The 23554-nt window shown below is 42.1% G+C and overlaps 1 protein-coding gene across 2 annotated transcripts in view; it reads left to right on the forward strand.

The window, feature by feature from the left end:
* The window catches only part of LOC129367479 (zinc fingers and homeoboxes protein 2-like), a 28732-nt gene extending 5246 nt beyond the window's left edge, over nt 1-23486 (forward strand). For both annotated transcript variants that reach the window (XM_055041921.1, XM_055041920.1), the window contains exons 2-13: nt 13235-13647; nt 13835-14554; nt 15920-16132; nt 16285-16536; nt 16676-16891; nt 17050-17134; nt 17255-17440; nt 18561-18970; nt 19894-20146; nt 20239-20395; nt 20602-20718; nt 21970-23486. In XM_055041921.1, the coding sequence (XP_054897896.1) occupies nt 13549-13647; nt 13835-14554; nt 15920-16132; nt 16285-16536; nt 16676-16891; nt 17050-17134; nt 17255-17440; nt 18561-18970; nt 19894-20146; nt 20239-20395; nt 20602-20716 (2706 nt within the window). In that variant the 5' untranslated portion in view covers nt 13235-13548 and the 3' untranslated portion in view covers nt 20717-20718; nt 21970-23486. The remainder of the gene's footprint in view (nt 1-13234; nt 13648-13834; nt 14555-15919; nt 16133-16284; nt 16537-16675; nt 16892-17049; nt 17135-17254; nt 17441-18560; nt 18971-19893; nt 20147-20238; nt 20396-20601; nt 20719-21969) is intronic.
* Nucleotides 23487-23554: the final 68 nt, after the last annotated feature.

Here is a 23554-nt window from a genome sequence, read left to right on the forward strand (position 1 = left end):
AATAAACCCTTGCTAGCCTCATAGCTTTTGCATCCATCATTGGTAAGTGCGAATTATCGCCAGTTGGCCGGACGACGTTTGTCTTTGCCACTGTCTCACTTCTGTTACCAACCGATATGACGCCACGGGCATGCTGTCCCAAAAAGCTTGGCACTACTTTATAAAATATGCAATTTCATTTGTACATTTCTGTCTTGCTATAAGATCTGTATAATGGCTGCAGATCTTAAACATATTACCTTTTTAAGACCATTATCGATTAACTTTGAGCTGGTGAAGTCTGAAGAAAGTCTGGGAGTGTGTTAGATGTTTTTCTTGGTTATTTTGTAACCTTCTGTTACATATAGATTATTATACTGCGGTATAATAATCTATATGTTTTTCTGGTAACTAAAATTCTTAGAATTTGTTTTGTAGCTCTTTAGGAACCGATAAATGTCAGCGACTTTGTTTCTCATCTGTTCTTGCACATCCTTACTTTGGAGCTTGGTGTGTTCATTTTTGCACTCTGTTTGACGTAAACAGCATTTATACATAGTTCGAAAGGCCAGCTTCTATTTTTGTAGATTGGGGTGAAAAGTTGAGCGTCTCCAACTTCAAACCGTTTATCCAGAACTCTGATCCTACAGCAATAGAGCACATCCAGAGATTGTTATAACAGAGCTTTTCTCTCTCTCTCTCTCTCTATCTCTCGCTCTCTCTCTCTCTCCTGTTTTAGATATTACTGATGGAAATATTGTGTGCTTGTATAATCTGCTGTCTAACTAATGGGGGGTGGTGGGGTGTTGAACATGTTTTCTTGTTTTGCATACTGATTAGAACCATCCATTGTTTCATAACCGCACATTAGATTTCCACATCTCAACCCGAGCCGTATAATGGCTGCCCCTTCTCTCTGTGGAACGCCGGAGTGAGTCATCACGGGTTCGGAGGACGGAGGCTGTTATCACCATGGCCTGCCGTGCTCACACGGGCCTCGTGATGACATCACTGGCGTCTAACACGGGCCTTTGTTCCTGCGCTTTTTGGTTCAGGTCTTCCTCTCTGCCAGCTTCTCAGACGTGTTGTTAGGTGACTAAGGCAACCGCAGAGATGAGCTCATCACCTGTAGGTGGAGCCGGAGGAGGGGTGGGTGGAGGGAGGGGGATCAAACGGTGGAGGCTGCGACTGGGAGTAGGTATGATGTTTGAGAGTGAGAGAAACGAGGAGGAGACAAGTACACTGCTGTTCGTAAAAGTGATCAGGCGTGGTGGTAAACGGGGAAACATTAAAAGTGGATTAATGTCCTTTTAACCTTTAAAAACAGTTTTTCATGTTGGTGTCAATTTTCAGTGTAAATGGCTTAGGTATGCTGGCTTCAGACTTCCTTGAAGTCCCCCATCACATCAACATTTCCAGGTAAAATGCACAAAAGCCCACAACAGTTTATGTCCGTGAACACAGTTCGGTTCTCACTGGGGTTGGGATCTCCGTCTCCTGCTACAGAAGCAGATCTACGTCTCTAAAACCTAAACCGAGCTAAAGGTGACTCTCAGAGAGCCGTGGAGGGACAAAGAAAGACGCCGGAGTCAGAATGTCTGAGCAGCATGAAGGAGATACAAGAGTAAACTGAGACTTGTTGTTGTGAGAGAACGGTCGCCCACTTGGGTTCAGTGTTTGGAGCCGAGTTCTTCATCAGCAATGGAGCATCTTAATTCATTAAAAATCCTTCCAGCTTCACCGTGGGGTTGGGTTGTATTTGAGCATGAGGCTGCAGAGGAGTTTGCACAGCAAAATGCTTGTGTAGTGATGTATTAAACTTCCCCGCTGTACATGACCCACCAGCTTTTTTTTTTCCCACCATATTCACTGCAGTGTTGTGGATGTTCTGCTGTGCTGTCTGCACCAAACCAGCAGATTGTTCATTAACATCACAGCAATCCTTGTGACTGAAGCGTACGCTTGGTACTGTCCACAATCTAATTTCAACCACAAACTGCAATGTATGTTCTTTGGAATGTAATCGGGGCAAGCATTTATTGCATCGTTTATTATTTCTATGGAAAACTTCTTGTCAAAAGAATCTTGATTTATTGTTGCCACAATAAATTCAATTTAAATGTTGAGTCAACTACTTATTGTCTGAACAAGAACATCAATACATTTGAAGATATGATCAAATTACTGTGCAGTCTTTTTGTGACTGGCGTCCTAAAGAAGCGTATCTCAAATGGATCGGCCTCTTGCGATAAACAATACATCAATTAATCGCACGATAAATTAAAACTATCAACTTCGTTTCCAACTTCAAATCAGTTGGAAACCTCATATTAAACATTTACAGAGTAAAACTCAGTAGAAGTATCCATATTGGCTAGAGCTAGACATGTATTGAATGCTAAATCACTTCATATTCTATATAACTCCCTGATTTTACCATACCTATCATATTGCTGTGAAGTGTGGGGAGTTAATTACAAGAGCTCTTTACATCCAGTAACCGTCCTACAGAAAAGAGCCATTAGAATCATCCATAATGTCGGTTCTTATGACCATACAAATCCGCTCTTCATAAAATCCAGAATTCTCAAATTCGACGAGCTTGTAGAATTTAAAATGGCTCAATTTATGTTCAAAATATCTAAACAGCTGTTACCTGAGCACATACAGAGCACGTTTTCTGAAAGAGAAGGGGGGTATAACTTGAGGGGTCACTCAAACTACAAAATCCGCAATTTCAGAACAACAAGGAAAAGCTTCTGTATTTCAATTACAGGTGTAAAGTTATGGAATAAGTTACATGAAGATTTAAAACAAAGCAACAGTTTAACGCAATTCAAAAGAAAGTACAAAGAGGTAATTTTCAATAGATACACATACGTGTAATAGAAAGCAATAAGGTGTGTATTGCAGATAACTTGGTGTAAGGGTTAAGAAAGACAAACCAGCATAAAATGGGAAAATGAATAGGTAAATATTAGTAACTGTTACTTCTGACTGACACTTTGATTTTGTTTTTTAATGACAGTAGGATTCTACAGTCTCAAGTGTTTTAGGGGTAGGAGTTTATAAGTTCTCACTTCTTCCTACCCCATTTTGAGCATGATATGAAACAAAAAATCTGTATTTTCTCTTCTTTCTTATGCACTTCTTGTTACTGTGCACTATTTTATTTTTATATTTGTATCATGTTCGAATAAATTTCAAATTTCATTGTTTCTTCTGGCTTTTTTCTCTTACTGTTGATGACGCTGAATGAAAAGAGATTCAACTCCGGGGCTCTCCACTGACCCTCCCTTCCTCATTTCCTTAGCGTAATGCCCAGCACGCACGACACGATCTTAGAGCTGTCTGCCGATTGTTTGCCCACTTTCTAAACTTGAGAGACCACAGACTAGCCGACAGAAAATCCTAGTCACTTTGCACAGAGGTTACCATCCATCTTGGCAGCCAAGCATCGCTCATGTTTCCTATGTGTGGCTATAAAAAGACAGTGTCTTGAGGTAGACAGAGTGCTAGAATAAACACCTAAAAGACAGAATCGTTTAGGCCTGTCACAATGAATGGCATGATAAATCAAAACAAACTTAATAATTTCCAAAATAAGGACAATTCTAAGGGCCCCTGACCAACAGGAGGCCTAACAATTTTTTTTTCCTAGAAATTAAATAAAGTGGTGCCCTGTCAATTACAAAATTAATCATATTGTGTTTTCTAAGATTGTTATCAATTTAAAGTTTATTGACCCTTGAGAATGTGTTCTTGCATTATTATTATTATTATGCCATGATCATTATATCACTTAAAAACGATCTCAAAATAGTAATAGTATCGTTTATCACAGTAACTTCTGGGACAATTTTTTGTCCAGAAAAATGTGTTATTGTGACAGGCCAAACAAATGGATATGTTTTTCAAGAGCAGTATTTTTGGGGTTTTTTGCTATGCCTTTCAGTTACTTTAAAAAGAAGTAACAAATAGTTCTTATTGTCAATTTTTATTGTTCTCACAATCGTATCCCAAAGCAATAGGCCAAGTCTTTAAGTCACATGCTTTTACTCATACCCTAAATAATAAAAAAAAAAACTGGCATCAAATTGTCTTTAGAATTGACCAAATAAGTGGAAATTGGACTACGTGGAAAAGAAAAAAACTTACAACTAATCAATATTCCTTCAACTTTATATATATTTATACATACTACATTTTGTTAGTTTATTACATAAAGTTTCAGGAAAAAAATGTAGCATGAGAAAATGTGAAAACATTCCAGGGTTGTGAATAATTTCTGCAGCACTGCGTGTCACAAAGAGGTTCATGCATAAACACGTGTGGAATAGGCTGTCTCCTCTGAGTCTCATGTTTGTGGGAGTAAAAAGGAAAATGGAGGGTCCAAGCCATAGAGCTTTTCACTCTGTGTGCCACTGGAAGAGCTTAGGTGCCCCTTTTGTCCGTTTGAGGCCAGTAAGAAGCTGCCGGGAACCTTCGCTCACATGCCCCACCTACTGCAGCGAAGGCATAGACTGACAGGTGGGGAAGTCGGCCCCCCGGGGACGCTGGCTGTTTGAGGTTCATGGAAAACACAAAGGCTTACCTGGAATCCAAAAACACTGGATCGTATTGCAGTGAAAAAGGATTGAATGTCAGGGATTCAACTATTGGAAACGTGTAAGTGAAGTTCTGTAAAACTCTCATTTTATAGAAATGAGCTAGATAATGTTTCTACAAACTTGAACAGTCAGATTCTCTGTGGAAAAAGACACTGCGGAGAACTCTCGGATGGTTTATGCAGTTAAAAAAAAAAGACTGCCTTGAGACCGTCAAGCGAGAGCAACGCAGTATTGCTGTGGCTGGCTGGTCTTGAACAAGGCCATGGGAGAGAGAGGAAAAGAAGAATGGAGGAGTGGCTCGACTAAACAACAGGAGGTGGAAATAAGATTGCAGAGCCTTGTCAAGGGGGAGTCTTTATATTGGAGACCCCATGTTTTATGTTAAAAAAAAAAGATCAAGGATGCTTTAATCCAGTATTTCTGGATTTGTTGTAGCAGAACTATGTCAAAGCAACAAAATCTTTCCTGTCTTCTTTCCAGTCTTGTTTTCTTATGCTGACCTTGTTCGTCAGGGTCATTTTCTGTAAGGGGAGCAAAGGTTATTTGCTTCAGCAGGGATAGCTAAGGTGGGTCAGTCGACAGGAATATGGAGGTTAAGTCCAATATTCTTCGCATGCTTTTGTTGAAGGTATTTTTTATTTTTTATTTATTTGATCAACATTTCTTCTGATTGGAAGTGATGTTGTTTTTGAGAAGCCCAGTCAGAGTTCTGATTTGAATCCCATGGGGAAACTTTGCAGGGAACTCAAGATTTGGGTTTTGGTAAGGAGGTCCTCAAATTTCAAAGACTTGGAAGTCATAGTTGTAATAAAAAAATTAAAAAAAATTGAAAAGCAAAAATATGATCAGGAATTTGAAAAAAGGGTGTAAATAGTTTTGGTTTCGCTAAATATTTGAAACCGGGATGGAGGTTTTTCTTCAAGCTTCAGATGGGAGCTAAAGTGTATTATTATTATTATCCTGTGTTAAAATCTTGACTCAATGAGGCAGAATACAAATGCATGCCACACTTTTCAGATATGTATGAAAACAAAAATCAGAACCATTATGAAGTGGAACCATTTCCTTCCACTTCGTAATGATGCAGTTTAATCCCACTGTAAAACACTGATGTTTGTGGCTGTAAAACAGCAAAATGCAAAACATCATGGCTGTGGCCTTGGTTTGTTGAACATGATGTTCTTCACCTGCGATCAAGTTCTTTAGTCAGATTGGCATGAAGTTGTCGGTGTTCAGAGCAAGCTGCGGGTTTCTCGCGCTGAAACGTGCAGCTGAACTGGATTTCAAACATGGCAGCTGTCGTGACGGTTTTTGACCTCTGCGGGGTTTCTGCTCCGGGATGCAAGCACACACTCGCACACCACGCTCTCTGTTGGTTACAGCGTTGCCATAGTAACCCAACCATCCGCACTTGGATATTTTTATAGCCTGGCCTGTATAAGCGTCCCAGTGTAGCTGTGCGTTCTGTACGGAGACAGGTAGTGAGGGGAAACGAGGAAGAAGTAGTCTGTTCTTGGTGTTTTTTTCTTTTGTTATTTCTATTTTTTTTTTTTGTAAGCCAGGTTAAGCAGAGGCGAACATTGTGGATCCAATTCGAAGCAGCTTTTTGGAAAATGCTTCCTCTACACTGAATATAGGTTGGTTTGGTCAAGGTGAAGCAATAATCAGGGTGTTTTTTTGTTTTTTTCCCTAAAGTTTTGAGTCAAATTTAAACAGCTTTTTAAATAAGGGGAAAACAAAATAATTTTGGATTGAGGCACCAGGATTGTTCTTCATGTTTAATAAGCTTTTCAAAAGATTGGGATGTTTGACGTCAGAACAAACTGGGGGTTTTTGGCAGTATTTAGAACTTTGCCACTGGAGAAAACCATTGATGTGTGTTTGATCTGCAGCAGTAAATGTTAGATGTTATGTATCTGAGAATAATCCATATGAACACCAGACAAGCTTATCTTGCTGAAGATTATTTTGCGTTTTGACATCTCATCTTAGTGAGACCACTGTGCTGTAGAATCATGCCCCTTGGTACAGCATGTTCCTCTTATCTTTCATATCTTTTGATTTGTCATTTCAGATATTAATGGAGTAAATACCAGCTGCAGACTCAATTCTGCTGGGAAAATAATTTTTTTTGGCTACTGAGCCACATTTACAGTAGTCTTCATAGCAGGCCTGCAAAAAGTAGCACTGCTCTGTTGCTATGCAGAACGTAGCGAGCACTCAAACACAGTGCAGCACTTCGCTTTGCTCCAGAGGAGCCGCGTGATGAGATTTAAATTAATTCTGCGACAGTCCGAAATTCAGCCTCCATCTCCCTCCTTCTGGGATGCGTTGCGTTTGTGCCGGAGCTTCTCCTCACCCACACAAGTCTTGCCGACACACACTCATTGTACTTCCGCGCTGCAGTGGCTCACTTGTGGATCATGAGGGGAAAAGCGCTCCAAAAAAAAGACAAGAGATGGGGGGGAGGACACGCCCCACCGAGCCCAGCTACCAGAGCAGGGAGGGCACGCCCTCTGATTGTAGTAGAAAGAAAAATGGCTTCTGATACGTTAAAGCTTATCAGGTTTTTTATATATTTTTTGTTTGTTTGTTAAAGAAAGAGAGGAGTCATTTCAGGATTTTGACTCCTCTGCGCTGTGGTCTGGTGTGACCTGCTGGTTTGTTCTTCATGCGCAGGAGTCAGAGAGGCTTCACTTGAATGCCTTTGTGTTTGTTTTTCTTGACCCCCTAATCCTTGCTTTACTGTTAATTTTCCACCTTGATTTCATCATTGAGATTTTTACAACCCAACTAAATTTTCAGCTGGATGGCTGTTCACAAGGGGTGTAGGAATGTATTTACACTCATGAGGATGAATTTGGTAATATTTTATTGGAATACCAAGAAAGCCATTTGGTTTCCAGATATTATTGTGCTTGCCTAATTCTAAGGTGACCCTACTGTCAAATACTGTATACATAAAATGCTTATTTCTGGGTTTTAGAGTTTGAATTAGAAATGATTAAAACAATTATGACTGCCCCTTTATTTTTGTGCCAGTAGATAATGGCAAAAAAAAAGGCAACTTAAACATTGTTTCCACAGTTCCCCAGTCAGAGTGTTCACAGTGCTCACAAATTGCTGCCAAACAACTGATTCTTAACTGGGAAATGGTGGATTGCTGCCTTTGGGTCATGGATCTGCCCTCGCCTTTTGCCAAGAAGTTGAAGTGTCTTGTACAGGAGTGATGATGGAGCAGGGGATAAATAAGGAGAATTGGGGCTCATCTGCAGATCTGTCGTGCTGAGCAATAAGCTAACTCAAAAGTGCATTCCTTCATTTTCTGATCTGTCTATGTTCCAACGTTTACTTATTGGTTATAAGATGGGGATCTCGACCAAAGGAACAAGATACTGGGTGCAAGTGGCAGAAAAAAAATTTCTCTGCTGGGTGGCTGGATCCAGTCCTAAAGATGGGGAAAGGAGTGCTGCCATCATGAAAATGATTGTGAAAACTTTGAGATGGTTCAGGCATTTGATCAGGAGGCTTCCTGGGCATCTCCCTTAAGAGGCGCTTGAACATGCTGGAGGCACTATATATCTCTTTTGGTCTAGAAACCCTTTGCGATCCTCCAGATTGCATTGGAGAATGTCAGGAGGATGTGTGAGTTTCTCTTCTGGATGTTTTACCCCCGTGGTGCCATGTTCGATGGACAGATGGATTGATCATGTCCACATGCGGGCGATTTCTTCGATTCTAATTCAACTGAGTGTTTTTAGACTTTCAACACAACTAGGGTTTTTGAGAAGTACGTCCTTTTTACTTCATACAAGCCTTTTAAACGCCTTCATATCTGTGTCTCATATTGGCTGACGCTTACTTCACCAGACAGTCGCATTAAGAGAACAACCTTGACTTGATGACTTGACTTTGACTGGAAATGTGGGTGTTTGTAACATTTTGAGACCTTGTAGCACAAGTTTGCAAGATAATGTCTAGCAACTTTTTTCCTTGAACATCTCAGTCATATTGGCAGCAGTTACCTTAGTGATCCCTAAGTAAAATGTTTTGAGACATAAAGAACAACATTAAGATCTTTCATTACAAGCCGTATATTTTTATTCACAGAGAAGCTATGATGGGTATTTTTATGACAAGTTCAGCTAAACTGCCTCTTTGAAACTCCAGATCTATGCGGCAAGTGAGAAGCATCTGCCTATCCTCAGTGTGAGATTACCTTAGTGGCGCGCAGAAATAGGGACGGAGTCGAGCGTACTGCTGTGACTCATCTGTTCTGTGTCATTTGCCTCTCCGTGCTGTTTGATAGCACATCCTTCCTTCAGCCCTTTTGTGTTTCTGACGTATCGGATCATCTGTCCGTCTTCATACGTCAGAGCAGCAGCTCCGGATTGCACGGTCTTGATTCCTGTTGTCTTACTGTCTGTAGCGTAACTTGTTACTGTCTGTCCATCTTCATTGCATTACTTAACATTTTCAGGTAGATGGCTCCACTATTATGATGCCAGCCAGGCAGCCAAACAACAGGACAGCACAAACTGACAGACGGCCAGGCTAGAGGCAGCCAAGCTCAGTATTCATACAAGTTTAATGAGCATCCAGACAGTAGGGAGTTTGTGGCTCTGGCACGGAGCTCACTCTGCACACATTGGCTGACAGGGTTAGACACACGAATGAAACAGGTGGGAGGGTGACAGTCTGACCTAACTTATGAAAGCAGCTCAAGTTTTAGAGAAAAGATCACAGTTAATAAACATTTTCTAGCTTGAACAACAGAGGCTTATTTTGGTGTTTAAAACTCAGGCAACAGATTGCAGAGTCCAAAAAAAAAAAATCCTTTTTCAAGGACGTCAGACAAGAAACCCCCAGTGTTATTTTACCTTGAGACTGAAAGTCTGTTTGTTAATGTATTACAAAGAAGATTAAATTAGATAAAGGCTGCAGATATGATATGATTAACAACATGGATTCTTTGTAATGGCATTCGGTGAAGCAGCAGGAGGGCTGCCCCTCCTCCAGTGAAAATGTTGAGAAAGGAAGAAGAGTGTTGGTCTATCTCCAGTGTTCATCTGTTTGCTCAGGCTTTTCTCCCTGTTTGATATGGTGGGCACACATGTTTGACTGCCACAATTCAAACTGGCTGAGTTGTTTGTATTTACGTTGTGTCAGATATTGTCTGCCTTTCTGACTTCTGCTCAAAATCTGACATGTTTTGAACACTTTTTTGTTTTACTCAAGTGGCACGGCAGCAACGTCTTTATTACATAAAGCAGTGTCTGATGTTTTCCTCCGTGCATCCTGTTGACGACACTAAGTGCTTGTCATATAAATTCCTCTGACTAAAAGATGTTGCATAAGGGGATGGCTCATCTTCCCTCTCAGCTTGCATAGATCCACTATAGGAGATAAAAATTTGGCTGCAGCACGATGACTTTTCTCTTCTCTTGCTCTATCTCTCCCATCATGACTTTTGAGGAGAGCTCATGCTGTGTCAGCAGTGTGGCAGCTGAAGTCCAGGAGGTCATGTGAAGTGGCTTTTCAGTCGCAGCTGACAGATGCATCCCTCCATTCCTTCTTATCAGATGTTAACTGGATTTCAGCAAAGACGAATCAAACTTTTCAAGGGGCAAATGGTGTATGGTGCACTGGTATGCAGTTCTATGCTGGAGTTATATGATGTACTATATACTGTAACCAGTGGCAATGGGAAATTACGTCCCGTCGCCACTTAACACAGAATTGTGTTAAGTGATGCGCAATAGTGGTTTGCCGTATGAACAGCCTGTTTAAGGCCTTCCCACAATATATTAATTAAAGTTGAGTTTGGACTTTGACTAGGCCACTCAACCTCGTCCTTCAGTCGGTTTCTTTGGAGCATATGAGTCTCGCTGTGCTTTGTCATGCTGAATATCAACGCTGAAGTCGAGAACTGGAGGATGGACATTCAGGATTTTATGACAAGTTTTCAAAGCCGTGAAGCAGAAAGAACCTCCACCTTGTTTGGCTCATTCTGAAATCTTATTCTGAAATGCTGTTAGTTTATGCACCACCTGTTACAGGACACAAATCTTCCAGAAGGTTTCGCTGTTGTCTCTGCAGCCCAGAAAGCAATTTTCAAATACCTTGGGGATCTTCATATGTTTTTTTTTTTTTTTTTTTGTGGTCAACAGTTGTTTTGGTATTGAAACTCTACTATGGATAAAATTTTCTTCTCTTATTTTTTGAATTATGACCACTGAGCTCATTTGACACAGGTGTTAGTCAGTGGTAGTGACTTGCTACAGAGAGTCACCACCATGCTGATGTTCCAAAATGTTAACAATGGCACCACAACCCTTCCTAGAATGAAAGATATCAATGATTTTCTCGTGCGTTTCTTCAGATGTGTTGCTTTTTAAAAATTTTTTGCCTACTTCACGTTTTCATCCAGGTTCTGATTAAATTATTTGGCAATAACCAGACCTGGATGTGGCTAATAAAAGTGAAAAATATCTTGTGACACAAGATCTCATTACCGGCCCATTTTGTACAGCGTCTGTGCCAAGAACGTTTCATAATATTTGGCATTTCACTCCTATCGACAATTTTTATTAAAAAATGTATACAAATAAATAAACCTGTCTGCATATTGCCCACAGCAGGTCTAAGCTTTTGAATCAGCGTGCTGCAAACCTTCCAGCTGTAATCAGCCAATTACAAATCTGGCTTTTAGTGCGAGCAATTTGTCGGTTGCCACAGTTGCCACACCTCTTTTCTTAAACTGTAGGTGTCTCTGCGTAGAAAATCTACCTGCTACACAGCAGGAACATCAACACAAGTTGTAGAGGAAGGAGATTGTTGGTACACAAACATGAATCAAGACTTTCAACCTTTCTGCCTCCAGAAATGAAAAGTTGACTTCCTTTCAAAGATATATGCTCGTTTTGGGTTGAAAGCACATCATGAAGTTCCCACTGTGTGTACAGTTTAATTTGATAATGATCATTTATGGAATTTATTTTTATTTTTTTTGCTAAATTTACCATCCAGATTTCCCAAACCACCCATCCTCATAACAGGTGCATTAGTGCAACTCTTCCTCTGTCTCTAAGATACGGCAAACAAACCTGAATGCAGTTGGACGATGATGTTTTGTACAGCTTGTGGTACTTTACGTTCACTGTTGTCATAGCGACACCACGGCAATGCAGCTGCATCCTGACAATGTTTCAGTGGGACGCTGGAAGATTTGAGACCCATTGGGACATTGGGACAGTGACTGCGATGGCAGTATGTGGGCCTCAAAGGCTACAGCCCTATTCTAAATGGAGACGATGTTGGAGAGGTGATTACAAAGTAAATCCACAGCTGATGAAACTGCCTCGGGTCGTCTCTGCTTGGAAGCGTTAGACTTCCTTTGTTTATTTTTACTTTATTACTGGAGCAATAAAGCGCTGTTGTGTAAGTGAGATTTTAATTTGGAATGAGGACTCGTTCTTCTGTGCCATGTTTTATGGGACCTCATTAAGTCCCGGTAGAAGAGCACCACAGCTGCATGAACTCATTTGATTTTTACTCATGTGAATATGAGAGTAAAGCTGAGAGACCTCCAGAATATCAATGGGCCTTTTCAGTCAGATAAGCTTCTCTCTCATTAGCCTGCAAGAAACTTTCCTCAGCTCACACTTCCTCTGATATTTCTGAATGTTCCTTCTTGATGGGGTGTTATTTTCCACAATAAAGCTGTTCTCTTCAAGATGCGAATGTGAATCTGATTAATTTCTGATTTGTCATTCTATCCACACTTTGTGATCCAATCAGCTGAATAAGTATTCAGCATTACTCTGGACAGTCCTCTTGTTCCTGACAGCAGCAGATCTGAATACATTTGCATCCCAGCTACTGTATTGCCACCACAACAGAGTTATTATGAGAGTCAGCAGCAGGTTTGCAGACCAAAAGATCATCTTCATCATCTGATTTACAAACAATAATATTTATAATGTTCAACTAGTTGATACCCTCAATTTGTATTTTCCTTTCCCAGCCTTAATAATTTTTCATTCAATTGACACATTATGTTTTCTGACACTTGTTCCTCACACTTTACAGCCAGTATTATCTCTGGCTCATGCTTCGCCTTAAGTTGTGGCGTTTTGACAGTATTGTCAAAAGTGTTTCTATTTTTGTTTTTTGTTTTTTTTGTCACGTTCTTTTCCACCAGTCTCCCAGCATGAAACAACAAATGCTCATTAAGCAGCATGCTACCTTTTGTTTAATCTTCCAGTGGTTCACTGCAGGTACTCCTTAAGATTGTTGCCTGCACAGTAGTTAGTGCAAAAAAAAGCATTGTTGCAGTTTTGTTCTATAATTCAAAGACTTTTCTGAAGCAGACCACCTGTAGACCGCCTGTTTGCTGTGCCGTTCATTTGCCAGCTACTGTTTTATACCCGTCGACATTCAGCTTGAAACTTGAAAACTGTGGTAATTTGTTACACCAGACAATATCAGCAAAAGCCAAATCTAGGCTTTTGCTTCCCAATGATTGCATCGTCATTGCCTGTGCTATGCAGAAGTTTTCATCTTATTCGCACAGAGGTTGAAGAACTGTAGATGAGTTGGGAACGATCAGTTCTCATTTGCTGACTTTTTTGTCTCCCATCCAGGCAGCATCCTGTCATGAAGACCCAGAAGAGCTGCCATTGTTGGAGCTGACACTGTCAACGAGTCCAGCCCACGCTGCTCTACAAACAGTTCTGCATCTCCCATTATTGTATTTGATCTGTCTACAAATACCAAAACATTTCTTTGACGTCTCTTTGTGACAGTCCCAGAAAGTCCCGTTCTGGTCTGCGTTTGATCTGTCTGGCTCTGCTTTAGACAGTCATTCTGTATTTAATCAGTGGTCCTCCATCTTGGAATCCTGAGCCAAGACAAAAGCAACTCGAAGCACATTCCTGACCCGCAACCTGAAAACATCATGTCAAGTCGACGCAAAGCTTCCACTCCCTGCATGATCCGACCAGAGAAGACACAGTTGGAAGTGGATGACGATGAGGAGGAATCGCACAATATGGAGGCAGGAGCATTGTGTTTTTTTTTGTTTTTTTTATTGTAACATGAACTACACATTTGGAGGCGCTGGTGGGATTTAATATGTGAAGAAGATCCTAATTACAGTCATTTATAAAGCAAAAGGTTAAACTAAATATTTATATACAAGTTAAAAATCTAATCTAATGACTTTTGCCTTCTCTTTCTGCTAGGTAACAGAAAACCATGTTCAGGAGGAGTTGCCTATGAATACAGACCATCCAATACAAGCAGAGCCACCAACAGACTCAGATGAGACAGGCAAAGCCTCAGACGCTCCCACAGGTCCTGACAAACCACAAAAGGAGCCGCCAGACCCCTCCAAACCTCAGCGCAAACAGCAGGGGGGCTACGAGTGCAAATACTGCACCTTTTCCACACAGAATCTTAACACTTTCAAGGAACACGTGGACTCCAACCATCCAAATGTCATCCTCAACCCACTGTACCTGTGTGCTGTCTGCAACTTCAACACTAAGAAGTTCGATATCCTAACGGAGCACAACGAGAGATGTCACCCCGGGGAGAGCAACTTCAAATTCAAACGCATCAAAATGAACAACCAGACAATCCTGGAACAGACAATAGAGGGCAGCAGCAACAGCGCAGTCATTTACAACACGTTGGGTTCGCTTCCTGGCAAAGGGGACAGGCTGGGTAGCTCCTCGCTCAGCAAAACCAACACAGTAAAAACTGCTAAACCAAAAACTTTGTCTACGGACACCAAACGGACAGAATTACAGATGGGTAAACTGACCCCAGAGCTCGCCAAGAAACCAATAACGGCGCTCAATGTGAACGGGACCGTTATCATCCCAGAGTCGACTCTGCTCAAAGCAGACAGCCTTTCTCACATCATGCCTTCTTTACAGCAGCCTATAAACTATACCCAGGTAGGACCAAGGGAAAACATCTGCTGTTTTATCACGTTGAATGTACAAACTTCCATATAGTTTAGTAGGATTTTATTATCGTCCCACCAGAAAATACATTCTTTTTCTGCCTTTTCTGCATTTATCAAACGTCAGTATTTTGTAGGACTAACTTTCACAACCTTTAAAGTTGCAAGTGGTTTTGGATATGAATGTTTCTCCCATCTTTGTACACATAAAGACTGTACTTCTTTTTCTTCTTCTTTACGAAGTAGCTCAGTTTCAGCCAGAATGAACAGAGAGCGTCAAATCGCCAGAAATTTACAACAACTAATGAGTTTTTAGTTGTAAAGTGTAGTCGCTGTGGTAGAATCATTGGTTATGGCTTTATTGTTGAAAATCATTGTTGTTGGGAAGTTGCTTTGCCACACTCAGTTGCCGACCTCGATGACTCTCTTGCACTGGTAGAACTTACCTCATGGCATCACTGGTTCTAATTGGGACCCCAAAATAGTTGGCTAGAGTAAGTGAAAGCTCCAGGGAGGATTATAGTATAAAATAATAGTCAGACTATGCCAAGAAATGCTTCAATTTGGTCTCATTTGACCAGAGCAGCTTATGTGAAATATTAACTGTGTCCCATAAATTAGTACATTAAAAAGGACCTTTGTATATGGAACAGTGTTGCTTTCTTTTGCCGTGCTTCTGCTAGGGCCAGATTTGTGCAGTGCCCAGCCAATAGTTGTCCTGCGAACAGCTTCTACCTGGTGCTGATCCAGAGTTGATGCTCTCCCTGCCCTGCATTTCCGTTCAGGTAGATGGCTTAGTTGCAGAATTTTCAATTGTCCCAATTAGTATATTAGACCGTAGTTACCAAATAGGTGACTTTTTAATTTTGGGGTATCAGAGTAAAGAGGGGCGAATACATATGCACATTTCACTTGTCAGATTCTTGCACTTTCCTTCCATTTCCCCTCATACTCTAGTTTGTGTATCACTTTGAATCCAAGCAAAGTGCTATTAAGTTTCAGGTTGTGACATGATCAGATAAGGTTTATAGGTTTATAGTGTGTGAATGATTTTACTTGACCATGTTTTGGTTTGGAATTGTCTGTGAAGTTATTTTGTGAAAATATTGCCTAACAATGTTGGCAATTATTTAGGGAAATTTCAGAACGGTGCAAACTTTGCACTCCACCATCCAACTCAGAAAGTCATTCAATGAAACAAACATATATTTGATGTGATGGGGGTATTTTCATAGCTGATCCAGAATCAGGTAATAGTATTTCATTAGTCGTTATTCCTGTAACTGGTAACAGTGAGAGTTTACCAAAAAAGGAGGAAAAATCCTCCGGTTTCCCTTTTCACTCGTTTTTGTTTCAGGTGCCGAAGATCGCAGTGCCCCTGAACACAACCAAATACAACCCGTCCCTGGACGACAACCTGACGCTCATCTCCTCCTTCAACAAGTTCCCGTACCCGACGCAGGCCGAGCTCTCCTGGCTTACCGCAGCCTCCAAACACCCGGAGGAGCAAATCAAAGTCTGGTTCACCACTCAGCGGCTCAAGCAGGGCATCAGCTGGTCACCTGAAGAGGTGAAATGATCATTTTTTATTTTAATTTGCTGTTTGTGTTGCTGCTAATTGTGGCTTTAGCCCAGGAGCCCTGGTTCTTGTAAATCCGGCCCTGCTGACCGTGCTCAGTTTGATCCAAAACGTTCCAAATGATCTCATTCTTTATGTCTTAGGTAGAAGAAGCGAGGAAGAAAATGTTCAACGGCACCATCTCATCAGTGCCTCAGACTCTGACTGTCGTGGCTTCACAGCTGGGCTCCAGCTCATCCACCAGCAGCACCGCCTCCAAACCTCTGCCGTCGGGTGCCTCTGTCCTGCAGTCCCTTCCCTGTCAGATCCTGGGCCAGAACAGCCTGCTGCTGACTCCCGTAGCCAACGGCTCCAGTGTCACATGCGCACCACTGGCGCTCACAGTGGCGAGCCAGGTACGTGACCAACAGTGCAAAGGACATTTAAACGTCAAAACTGGAATGTGAATATTGTTCACAGCAGATTCTGATTGGACCCGTTAGGAGTATCTTGTCGCGACTTGATCAGTGAGAGAAGCCGTTTTGACTCTTACAGGTGGCACAGTCTCTCAAGCGGACGCTGGCCACTCCGGTGATCGCAACTGAGAGTAAGCGGCCGTCCATCATTCAGACCGTCCATGCGTCGACGGCCACGTCAAAGCTGGCCTCGGCCAAAATGTTGACTTTCACAGCAGACCCGAACAAAACGGCCGAGCAGCTGTCAGTGCTGCGCTCCAGCTACACACAGTGTCCTTTCCCCGAGGAAGATGAGGTAAGAAGTGAGTGGAATGACATCTTTTTGTGCAGTAATAAACATAATTGTTTCTCCAATGGTTGGAGTCCCAGTTGAGTGTTTTTCCTCTTAAATCCACACCTATCAGTAGCAGTAAACCACAGTTACTGTTTACTTATCGCTGTTTACTGTGGCAGATCTACAGGCTGATAGAGACCACGGGACTGTCCAGGGGAGAGATAAAGAAGTGGTTCAGTGAACAGAGGCTGCTCAATCTCAAAAGTATGTAAGCATAGAAAACTCACTCTATACAACATCTTATCTGCGTTTTCTTGTTATACGTGATGAAAAAGTTCTTTTTGTGAATGTATCTTATGTTCATTTCTGTGCGTCTTCTTGGAGGCGTGGCTTCTCCGCCTGTGCTGGTGAAAGCGGAGGCGGCCCCGGCCGTTCTGGGCGGCCCCGTTAAAAAAGCCGTGCCGAGTCACTTTCCCCTGCTGGAGAGAGTGAAGGGGAAGTCATCGGAGCAGCTCAAGGCGCTGGAGGAGAGTTTCCAGAGATGCAGCTCTCCGACGGAAAAGGAGCTCGGTAAGGAGCCCAAACCGGCGCGTAAACTTTTATCTTTTTACTTCCACTTCCTGGTTGTCGCACTTCGTAAATTTTTCCACGTTTAGTTACGTTACAAACACAAACATAATGTGTTACGATTTCATACGAAAGTATTGAATAATTGTGAGATGGAAAAGAAGATTAAATTTTTTTTGGAGTAATAATAATTAGAAGGTGAGATAGGAGGCTAGAGACGCTCTGGAGGAGCAGCAGAGATCTTTAACTCAGGTAGAAGAATCCCTACCAGCAGGACAATAACACTAAATATGCAGCCAGAGCTGCAGGGGAAAGATATAGTTAACTCCAGACTGGCCTAGTCAAAGTCCAGATCTAAATCCAATTGGGAACCTTTGCAAAACTAAAAACTGTAATCCATCCATCCATTTTCTATACCCTCTTATACATGGAGGGTACGTCTTTAACAGATCACCAGTCCATCACTGGGCGACAGAGACACACAGAACATACAATCAAAAACCCTGATTTTGTTCTTATGACATTACAGTATATGAAATCATTTAAAAAGTGTGAATACTTTTGTGTTAAATGAATCAGTTTTGCTATGTGCTGCATTAAAGTGTCTTGAGATCTCTCTGAGGACACAGTCCTCAAAGAGATCTGTGTCTGACACAGATCTCTTAGTTTTACATGATTTCATCCTCATGGGAAACCCTGAAGGAGGAGAAATCAAGTAATTGGTTGAAACAGTGTTAAGTTTCACTGACTAATCAAAGACATTTAGCCAGTCACACACATGTTCATCTCTGTTTCTATTCTCTTGCATACCGGTCGGCCTAATTAGCAACTTGTAACGCTCCCGCCGTCTCTGGCATTTCTGCCTATGAATTAGACTTTTAAATCACTAAAATGAATCAGGTTGTTTTCTTTCATTTACACAAGTCCACAGCATGTGACTCGGTTTTTCTTTCACCCTGGAGGAGCTGCGCGCTCCTCCCTCGTGGCTCCAGCCATGACTGGAATAGCGGCGATGATTTTAATGAGGCCCCGTTTTCCAAGTCCTCCCGAAGCGTGACTGAATCCCGCGGTTTGTCGAAAGGGGAACGACCATCTTTTCCTCACCGTCTTGTTTCTGCTGCAGACCAGCTGGCTCAGGAGACGAGGCTGTCCAAGACGGAGGTGGACTGCTGGTTTTCGGAGCGCCGCGCCCTCAGAGACAACATGGAGAAGGTTCTGCTCACCATGGCCTGCAGGAACACGGAGGACAGGCCGGAGCGGGCGGGAGGGGCGCTGCTGAATGGGGCTTCTCACCAAGAGCAGGACGGGAATGCTCTTCGTTCCTCTCCTCACCCGCCTCCTTCTTCCTCTTCCTCCTCTTCTTCGTCTTCTACCTCCCCCCCTGTGCTCGCAGCATCTTCCCCTCAACCACCCGCCCAATCCTCTTCAAGATCTCCTCCCATACTCAACTCGTCCTCTCCTCATCCTCCCCTCCTGCCAGTCTCCTCAAGCCCAACGCCCATCTCCAGTCGCACGCTAGCCCTTCTCAGGGAGGTGAGAAGCAGTGAAAGCATGTCTTTAATAGATTGTGTTTATTTTTCAGTCAAAACATTAAAAATGTACGCAGTATTTTGTTGATGTGCCACTAATATCAAAAAAGGTACAATTTTGTAATTGCAGCGTTTCCCTTAAATAAGGCATTTAAAATCACATGTTTGTTCTTGTGATAAATCATTAAAAACATGCTACACCATCGTCCTCCTAGCACTTCCTGTCGCCCCTTTCGTCTTTTCCGCCAGTAGAAACACGATCACATGACTTGTGTGGTGTTTCATTGTTTTTTTTTTTCCCTTAAAAATGTGCGCAAAACTTTGTCAATGTTCTGCTAATGTCAGAGCCTCTCCCCACAATGTCACAACAAATAAATTTGTTAATATGTTAGAAAACATGCCACATCGTCATCCTCCTACCACTTCCCATCGTCGTCTTTGTCTTTTCTACCAGTTGTCACACGATCACATGACTAGTGTGACGTTATCGCCAATAAAATGTGCAAAACCTTTGTTGATGTTCCACTAATGTCAAACCTCCCCCGCTGACCCCACAATTGCAATATTGTGGGGTATTGAATTATTGCGATAAGTCGTTAAAAACATGCCACGTCATCACCCCCTACCACTTTGTCGTCTCCGCCAGTGTTAGCATTCGGTTATTGAACGTATTTCAATACGACTGAACAATCTTCTCGTTCAGTCAAAATCTTCCTATTGAAAGTTTTTTTAACTATCCATGTTATCGTTAAGTAAAAAAAATTATTTTACTTGCTGGCGCAGTAAGTCGTTAAAAATCATGCTGCGCAATTCCCATTTGCGCAATTATGTTGCGGATGAAAACGCAGCTACTGACGCCCATTTGTTGTCGACGCTTAAAGATGCCTCCCTTATTTAGTGATGTACATGCTGTGCTTTTACCCACAGATGTTCTGTCGGACCCAGTGGCCCTCCCCCGAGGAGTACAGCCAGCTGGAGCTCCAGACGAAACTGGGCCGCACCGACATCGTCCGCTGGTTCAAGGATCACCGCTCGGCCCTGAAGAACGGCGACACCCTGGACTGGATGGACGCCGTCCAGAAGCAAAGCCTCGCTGAGGAACACAACGCGGGCCAGCACCAGAACGGCCAGATCTCCGACGACAACCAGGCTGTTTCCTTGGAAGTCAAGGCTCTGAATGGTGAGTCCCGCCGGAGGACATCCTGTTCTCTGTTTGATTCATTATTGCTCCTCCAGTCTGAGGCTCTAAAAATTTAATCTTGTTGATCCTAGTGGAGGAGTCTGATGGGAATGTAGCAGCTGTGGAGGACTCCAAACTGCCCGGCCACGACAAAGGGCGCCGGCTGGCCGAGCGACTAGCGCAGGGCGTGAACGATCTGAGCCGAACCGGGCTGGACCAGAACAGCTGCGGCGCATCCGACAAAGGAAGGTAAGAAAAACATTGGTTTCATACTGGAGAAAAATATCTTGACCCACATTTGGTTGCATAAAAAACAGGCAGATCAGGTAATTCTTCATAGACATTGTGAACCATCATTTCTTCAGCCTGAATTTATTCTTCATGTCAATAAAATATAATAATGCACAGATTAAATTAAGTTTTTTTTTTTTTTTTTCATGTATTTTTTTTTCCAGATGGGTCAAGGTCACTGTTGCTGCTGGAGACAAGACAGAAGCAGCGGAGAGACAGAGACTGGCCACCGACACTGGTGTTATGACTGTGGAGCAACCAGGAAGAGTGACCGGGTGACGGTAGGTTCAGCCATAGATCTGTGTTTTGAGCAAAAACAAAAAAAAAGGTATGCAATTATGAACTGGAAGCGAAATGATACGTGGTTTTACAAATAAAAATCTGAAAAGTGTGGGGTGCATTTGTTTTCCATCCTAACCCCTGCACAGAGTAGCTGGATTAACAATGACATTAAATTACATCCAAGTCTGTTTTGTTAACTGAGTTTTATTTATTCAATTCGATTCAGAAATACTTTATTGATGCCAAAGGCAAACTAAATGTTTGTTTTCAATCAAATGATGTTTTTCAAAGAGTTATTGTGCATGATGATGGCTATGGGCAGGAAGGATGTCCTGTAGCAGTTTGTACTGCAGAGACTTCAGAGCTTCTGCACTCAGCTCCTGCAGACTAGCCAGCAGCAATTAGCAAACACCTGGCGGAGCTGCACGCCTGCTCTATAGGCGCTACTTCTCAGTGCCACGCTGACAGAAACATTGTTAAAGGGTTAATAAGAGGAGCCGTGTTGTGACGACTTTCGGAACGTGACAGAGCAGGAGTTTTTAAAGAGACAGAAGCCCAATTTCAAGTTGTTAAATTACAAAGTCATATTTGATATATATATAAATTTTTTCTAACAACTGAGGGAAAAATAGCTACTAGAAAGTGCTATAAAATGGGACTACATATAAAACACATAATACCGCCCCTTAAATGTCTGGAAATTTGAACATAATAGATCTAATCGACCAGTAAGTCTAAGTTTGTTTCACTTTTTAAACCAAACTTTTGGTTTTCTGCATTAGTCTGCAGCCCTCAGAATCAGTTACTGCTGATGCCGCTGCTGCTGCATTGCCAAGCTTTTCCCTCTGTGGATGCTGGGAGACGTTCCAGCCCTCTGTGACTCCTGACGGGGCGAACTGCAGAGAATAAAGGGGTGGCAGGAACAGATTGTGACTTGGCTGAAATTAAATGGTGAACTGTTCCTTTAAGAGGGCACAGCTGCGCTTCAGCAGCCGTCCAGGAAGTTGGTGGTGTGTAATTACGTCTGATTGGTCCTTCAAAAAGATGGCATGCACCGCCATTAGCATCAAATGTGCAGACAAAAGCAGATAATTATGGTCACGTAAGGGCAAAGAGAAGGTTTGTTTATGTAAATAAGAGTGTGACGGATAAAATTAAAAAATAAATCTCCAAAAAGAGAGCAAGACTTCTTAACGGTTATCAGAAAGACATTGGCCAATATCATAAATATGACGCTCTTTCTCTCCTAGGAAAGGCAAATCTTTAAATGCTGATTCTCCAGCCATCCTGGGGCAAGTCAAGACGACCAATCAGAGATGCAGTATGTCTGTGACGTCATCACAAAGCGCCAGGGACGATTTCAGCACTGAGGTGAAGAACGCACGCCGACATGGAGAGGAGTGCCAAAGCTGGACTTGATGCAGAACTCCCACCACTACTTTGTTTTCTTTTTTGTAACATTTCTGTAAATATTCTTGTCATACAGAGTAAGCGGTCTGTTCAGGTGCAGAGCGGCAAGCTTTTCTTTTCGTTTTTATTTTCAAGATGAATGAATGTCGCCCCAAAACCTGGAATGTTTTTGGTTGCTGTAATAAGAACAAAAATGTATTATAGTCTATTTGCTGGAAATCTCCTTTTTTTAAGAAGAAAAAAAAAACTAGCTGCATTTTGCTCATTACGAGTAGATTTTGATGGCACTTGCATATTTTTCTTGTCGTAGTGGTAGATTTCCGTATCAGGCTGCTTTTCAAATGCCTTTACGGTGATACAATGCTGACTCAGATGTGCAAAACCGGCGAAAAGGAGGAGTGTGCAGCTGAGGGAACAAACTGCAGTGAGCACACATACACACACTGATTAGCAGCAGTGGTGCAAATACTTTAACAAAGAAAAAGAAAATATCCGCAGCTTGTTTAAGCAGTTAGTTTTTTTTTTTTTTTTTCAGGCGTGTTCTCGAAGCTGATGCGGAGCATGATGTGCACATTTCTACAGAGAACTGATAAATCCCGGAGAATGCAGGGTCTGTTGGACACCATGCTGCCTTTCCAGCTCATACCTGTTCTTTCCTGTATACTTTAAGAAAAAAAAAAAAAGGGAGCAGAGTGGAGCAGCTTCACAGTTCTGTGTTGTAAATCTTCTCGGCCAAACTTGCCAAAAGCCTTTTTTTTTTTCTTTTTTTTTTTTGTTTTGTGTTTTAATTTTGTGAAAATGCTACATGCACTCTAAATAACCTGAGCACCTTTATCTGAGCCTTCTCACATATTTCCATTCGTTTAGCTGTAAATACGTCTCGCCTGTTATCTAGGCTTCCTCGCTTTAGGGTCAAGGTGGGATTAATTCCCCTCTTCATTTCCACACACGCTCAGAACGGAGGCCGCCGAACGTCGGAGACACAGAAACGGAGCAGCAAGAGGCGGCTGGAATGTCACGGCAGTCGAAAGCTGTCGCAAAGTTTCGGGCGTTTTTCTCTTTTTAAACTCATCTTGGAGAGTGTCGTTTAAATTGACCTCTTTATTGCTACACGAATGAAATCTGTGTTGTTTTTTTTTCTTTCTTTCAATCGCAGAAGGAGGGAGGAGAGCTGTAATTTAGCATCAGCAGGTGTATGACTGTATGCTTGACTGCATGTTGGTTCCTGCTGCTTTGGGTTCACGGCCTCAAATAACTCAACATCTTGTTTCTGACGTGTACAGGATTACTGCTTGCATTCTCATTTTCTACCTTTTAAGTCTGATGCAATTCAATAAAAACACAGTTGACTGCAAAATGCCATGGAGAATATTTTTTTTGTCCAAGTTCAGAAGGATTTAAATTGCTAGACATTTGAATTCATTG

Source organism: Poeciliopsis prolifica, unplaced genomic scaffold (genome assembly GCF_027474105.1).
Source record: "Poeciliopsis prolifica strain line A6 unplaced genomic scaffold, Auburn_PproV2 SCAFFOLD017, whole genome shotgun sequence".
Taxonomy (NCBI): Eukaryota; Metazoa; Chordata; class Actinopteri; order Cyprinodontiformes; family Poeciliidae; genus Poeciliopsis; species Poeciliopsis prolifica.